The following is a 6000-nucleotide window of genomic DNA, read 5'->3' on the forward strand; positions in this document are numbered from 1 at the left end:
GGCGACCTCCGCTCTCATGACAGGGGCATTGCCACCGATCATAGTGAAGCGGACTCCCCTGAAGCGGGGAGGAGATCTCGCGAACTGAATCGCGTAGCCGAGCCTGATGGTTCTCGCGACCCAGCGGGACAGTCTGGGAAGCTCTAGCCAGGCCTCCAGAAAGTGCACCAGCGGGGTCATACGAACCACAGACGTACCGTCGGTGGGGCAGCGAGGCGGAATGGCCGGCACCGGCGAGGGTGGCATAGCGGTCATTAACCGCGTCCTGCCAGAGGAGGCCAGGGGAGGGCGCGCGTCCCACGGGGGCGTGCTCTGGCAGGGGTCTGGCGACAGAGGGGGATGAGAGGAGCGTGGCCCGTGGGCGGCGCGTGCTGTCATCCCCCTCTGGGACAGAGGAGGGCGGCAGTGGCGGGACCCGAGGGTGGCGCGCACTGCGTCCCTCGGACTCTGTCGGCTCAGGATTGGGGAATTCAATTCTGTCTTCAACCACATCAAAGTACTGCTCGTCGTTGGACGAGCAGCGGGGAGTGGAGAACAAAAGATTCTCCCCCGGCCCTCCACCGGGGGAAGGAGTGGCCCTGCTACCAGCTCCTGGGACAGAATTGAAGCCAACCCTGAGCAGCCCGTCTCGGGAGCGCCGCTCGGCCTGGCGTTTAGTGGGCGGCGGGGCTGGAGAGGGCTGTGGCGCCTGCCTGCGGCTCTCTCCACAACGCGGCCCGGGTGAAGGTTGCTGCTGGGGCCGTGCGGGAGGGCGCCCTCGGCGGCGAGCAGGCTGAGGATTCTGTGCCGACGGCTGAGCAGCGGAGCGTCGGGGCAGAATGTACTTGATAGCCTCAGTCTGCTTCTGGGCGGTCGAGAACTGTTGGGCAAAATCCTCGACCGCACCGCCGAAAAGGCCGGCCTGGGATATGGGAGCATCAAGCAGACGAGTCCGCTCGGGCTCACACATATCAGCCAGGTTCAGTCAGAGATGTCTCTCCTGGACCACAGCTGTGGACATCACCAAACCCAGGGAGCGCGCGGTCACCTTCGTCGCTCGGAGAGCGAGGTCGGTGGCGGCGCGCAGCTCATCAACGAGCCCTGGGTCTGTCCTGCCCTCGTGCATGTCACGAAGCATCCGGGCCTGGTAGACCTGCAGAATGGCCATGGCATGCAAAGAGACAGCTGCCTGTCCCGCCGCACTGTAAGACTTCACCACGAGAGTGGACGAGAATCCACAGGCTTTGGACGGGTGCTTAGGATCACCACGTGATGAAGCGCCTGCCGGACACAGCTGCATCGCGACAGAACGTTCAACCGTGGGAATCCCAGTGTACCCACAAGCATCAGCTCTATCGAGGGGAGGAAAGGCGGAGAAAGCCGACGAACGATCGCGGGAAGACATGGGAGCCTTCCAGGACCGCGTGACTTCCTCATGCACTTCCGGGAAGAATGGTATTGGGGTTGGGCGGCGACGAATGTCAGCGGCCGCTCCCAAAAACCAATCATCCAGCCGCGAGCGCACTGGATCGGGCGGCGGGGACCACTCGAGCCCAATGGCCGCGGCTGCCCGGGAAAGCATGGCAGTCAGCTCGGGATCAGACTCGGGCAATGCTGGCACGCCCGAGGGCGGCAACACAGCCGAATCCTCACTTCCCGAGGACTCATGCCCACCCTGTGATGCAGTGATCGACATTGCATCCTCCTGTGGAACGCCAAATGAAACGCGCGGGGCCTCCGTAGAGGGACCGGCGGTTTCGGTTTGCACGCTCGCGGGTACCAATGCTGAAGAGGGGTGTGTGGACCGTGGACGTATCGGCGGTTTGTCCCACACAGATACCCTCAGGTCACCCTGGCCACCAGCCGAAGTACAGCCTCTCGGGGAGACCGTAGATCGGGGTGTGGATGAGGGGACTCTCGCTCTGATGAGCTCATTGAGTCTCGACCGCAGCATGGAGATGGTCATGTTCCCGCAATGAGAACATGAATCATCCACAAACGCTGCTTCAGCGTGATCAACGCCCAAACACGCTAAGCAGAGATTGTGCCCATCAGGAGAAAATACATCGCGACCACAACCAGAAGTGCACGGGCGAGACATCTTTAAAAAGACGTGCCACATGCAATGCTCTTTTTGTGAGAGGAAAACTCCGCGGATGTTGAAGCGAACAGGGAGAAATCACACTAACTGTCAGATCACTGACAAGATCAGCAGGGAAGTGTGCACTCGCTGAAATCGCCGTCACACCATTACATTACATTTATTCATTTAGCTGACGCTTTTATCCAAAGCGACTTACAATTGCTATATATGTCAGAGGTCGCACGCCTCTGGAGCAACTAGGGGTTAAGTGTCTTGCTCAGGGACACATTGGTGTCTCACAGTGGATTCGAACCCGGGTCTCTCACACCAAAGGCATGTGTCTTATCCATTGCGCCACCACCACCCAACACCGGAGAGCTCGCTCGTCTCGAAGGTAAGAGAAGACTAACTCAGAATCTTTGGCTTGCAGGAGTGGAGAAGTTCTCGGCTCCGAAGCGAAAGCATGTCTGCATTGTGCAGCGTACTTCCTTATATACCCCCTGCGGCGGGCGGAGTTACGCTATGCAAATTCCGCAGACCCATGGCATTTCATTGCCATTGGCTCGTTTTATATACTCGAAGGTGATAGGCTTCTAAGCGAAACCCCAATCGTCGTCATCCGACGTAACTCGGAGTGACCACGAAAAGGAACGGTGAGTGTGCAAGTGAGTAGCTTTGTTAAATTCCCAAAGACAAATAGTCATATAACAATATTTTACAAAAATTATTTTAGGGGTTTACCCTTAAATATTAAATTGTATCTGTAGCCTACTGTAGCCTACACATACGCAACATATGGAAACGTAGGCTAATTTACATACGATAACATAGGCTATTTAAAATATTACATACTCAAACCACAGTATTTTTTATATATAGTAAAAGAATGAAGTACAATTTTATAAATAAGCAGTTTTGTGTAGTAGAATATAATATTCTCATGGCGTTATAAGAAACAAATAGGCCTACATATTTATTGTTTGCAAAAGTATTTATGTGAAGTCTGCTGGGGGGAAACATAGGCAAATAAACAACATTATTTATTAACACAAGTTATGTCAGATTAAATTAAACAAATAATAGAAAACACAGTATCCAAACTGTAAAATATTAGCCTACCATCCAAACATATTCTGAATTAAAAGTTCTCTGACTTCTGCTCCTGCAGGATGCATTCTGCCTTGATGTGGGTTCAAAGGATCATCATCATCAGAAACAGCATCTTCCTCACCATCGGCTCCAACAGCACCAACTTCCTCCTCAGGAAGCTGGACATTTTCCCTGACTGCAATGTTGTGGAGAATTGCAGTAACCACAATAACAGAACAGCTTTTGGTGGGGTTTAGCTTCAGGCCACCACTGGACTTGCTGATGCAGCGAAAACGTTGTTTCCACAGTCCTATAGTCCTCTCCACTATAGAGCGTGTCCTTCCATGGGCCTGATTAAACATTTCCTCTGCAATGGTGGCTGGATGCTGCACAGGTGTCAAGAGGTAGGGGCGAAGAGGATATCCACTGTCTCCCAGGAGCCAGCTATCACCAAAGCCACCTTCTTCAGCCATCTGGGAAATTGCAGAATTGGCCCATGCAAAAGAGTCATGTGTGCTTCCAGGCCATTTTACCACAATGTCAGTGAACATTCCCTGGTGATCACACACTACTTGGACATTAATGACTGGATAGCCCTTCCTGCAAATGTACAAGGGCTCATTTACCTTAGGGCTTAATACTGGGATTAGGGTGCCATCAATGATGCCAATCACTCTGGGAATGTTGTCAATATCATAGAATTGTTGATTGGCCAGCTGTATTTCCTCAGGAGTTTTGGGGAAAACCAGGATGCTCTTCATCAGCTGTAATAGCAAAGGTGTTACTGTTGTCACAGTTTTGCTGACTGAAGACTTGCTGAGCCCCAGGCCATCACACACCACCTCCATAAAACTTCCAACAGCAAAATAACGCAGTGTAGCTAACAACTGCACCTCTGGACTTAAGGCGTAGTTTCTTCTTGTTGCCCTCTGAAGGTGTGGTTTCACTATCTGAAATAATTCAAGGATCTTGGTCCTTGGAAGACGGAATTTTCTTAAAATTGCATCATCAGATAGTGAGTCAAGAGGGGTAAAATTTGTCCTTATGTGGGCATTTATATAAACTGATTGACTTCTCAGTCGCCTTCTGTGCTCCAGCTGTAAGAATCTTTGTAAAGCTGCCATTATTGAGCACTTGAAACACACATACACACTGTTTTATTAGGAGAGGCATTAGTACACCTGCTTTTCAGTTAATAGAAACACCTTAGCTAATAATCATTCTAAATTAATTTAATTACTACAATTAATTATTCCCATCTTCTACCATCTAAAATAGGCTGTTGTCATTCTGTTATTTCATATTTTTCATTCTTCTCTTAAGAAAGCACTTAAGAGTGTTTTGTGTTATGTTTGGCTTATATTGTCATTGATGATATTAATGTTGTGAATTAACAAAATTTTAATTTACTTTATGGTTTATGTGATGGTGGCTCACCACTTCAAAATAAAAGTTCCATTCCATATGTTTCATTATCAGGCTTGGTCACATTATTCAGGTATTTAATAAAGGATGACATGGCATGGTAAACATGCTTCAGCTTCACTCAGTAATGCCTGCATTTTTATATGGCATTAATATACTACTTTGAGTCAAGTCACAATAGTATGCTCTTTTTCTCATATTAAACTGAATGCCCAGTGTATTAGAAAAGCACTTGAAATACATATTACAAAAGAGTATATTTGGCCATACATTTTTTTATTTGTATTTCAGTTCAACTGGTGAAGGTTTTTAACTCAAAAGGTTTTTAACTCACTGAAAAACAAATTGAATGTCATGCATCACATAGCTTCACCAGAGCCCCATTTGCCAGAAGGGAGGCATGATGGCCAACAATGTAGCAAAAAAAAAAAAAAAAAAAAAAAAAAGAGGGTTACATCTGTGGATCTGAAAAAAAAAAGAAAAAAAGATTACATGGCTGTCATCCACACATGATTTGACTTTCCATACTGAGTAAATAACACAATTTTCACTTACTGTCGGTTGGTAGAAACATGGTTAAAGAGGGCTTGCTGGCTTGTTGTTGCAGGAGTTCCAATTTAGCCCTCCTATAGGCCATAACCTCCTGATGATGTTGGTCTTGCTGCTCCTTCAGGGCTCTCAGTTCTCTCCTGATTCCCTGGAGTTCAGATATCTTCTTCTCCGACTGAAGCAGCTTCTCACTGCAGCCACAACGTCCCCTGTTTCTCCTTTGGCGGGAGATTAATGGCTGGGTTTCTGGAATGCCAGAACGACGTTGCCCAGCACATGAGGAGGCCTCAGACTGAGGGGAGTCAGAAGAAGGGAGCAATAGCCCAAGACCAGGACTCATTGCTGATGTTCCAGGGGCAGGTGGAAGGGGTTCTGATGTTCCAGGGGCAGGTAGGGCCAGGGTGGAGGGGGCCTGATGTTCCAGGGCTCAGCTTTGAATTCAAAGGCCTGGTTGACGCACATGCATCTATGCCTCCAGGGATCCCTTCCAAGGCCTCAGGCCCCAGGATGGCCAAAACTATCTCTTCCTCTGCAGTCAGAGGAGGAACGGAGTTGATACTCCCACCAGTCTTTTTTGCTTCCCTTCTACGTGCTGCAGCCCTCCGTTTGGTCACACTTGCGAAATCAGTCCACTTTTTTCTAACTTCTTCTGGGCTTCGCTCATAACCATAGCCAGCAGCATTTATTTTTTGGGTGATTTCTGGCCAGGATTTTTTTTTATCAGCATTTGTAACACAATTTTTCAGCTTTGAAAATAGCTGTATTTTTTTACTCTCCACCTCCTCCAAAAGAACTGTAACTTCATTTTTTGAAAATTGTGGTTTTCACGTCATTTTCAGACAGGTCATATGAACACATACTGTATGGCAAGGGGA

The 6000-nt window shown here is 49.0% G+C and overlaps 1 protein-coding gene across 1 annotated transcript; it reads right to left on the bottom strand.

The window, feature by feature from the left end:
* Positions 1-3177: 3177 nt before the first annotated feature.
* On the bottom strand, positions 3178-3999 carry LOC311297433 (putative nuclease HARBI1; the record flags this gene model as incomplete). The annotated part of the gene is made up of 1 exon (XM_084419681.1): positions 3178-3999. One exon carries the CDS (start codon positions 3997-3999, stop codon positions 3178-3180), a length of 822 nt encoding a protein of 273 aa, XP_084275807.1.
* Positions 4000-6000: the final 2001 nt, after the last annotated feature.

Source organism: Rutilus rutilus (assembly GCF_951802725.1).
Source record: "Rutilus rutilus genome assembly, chromosome: 9".
Classification (NCBI taxonomy): Eukaryota; Metazoa; Chordata; class Actinopteri; order Cypriniformes; family Leuciscidae; genus Rutilus; species Rutilus rutilus.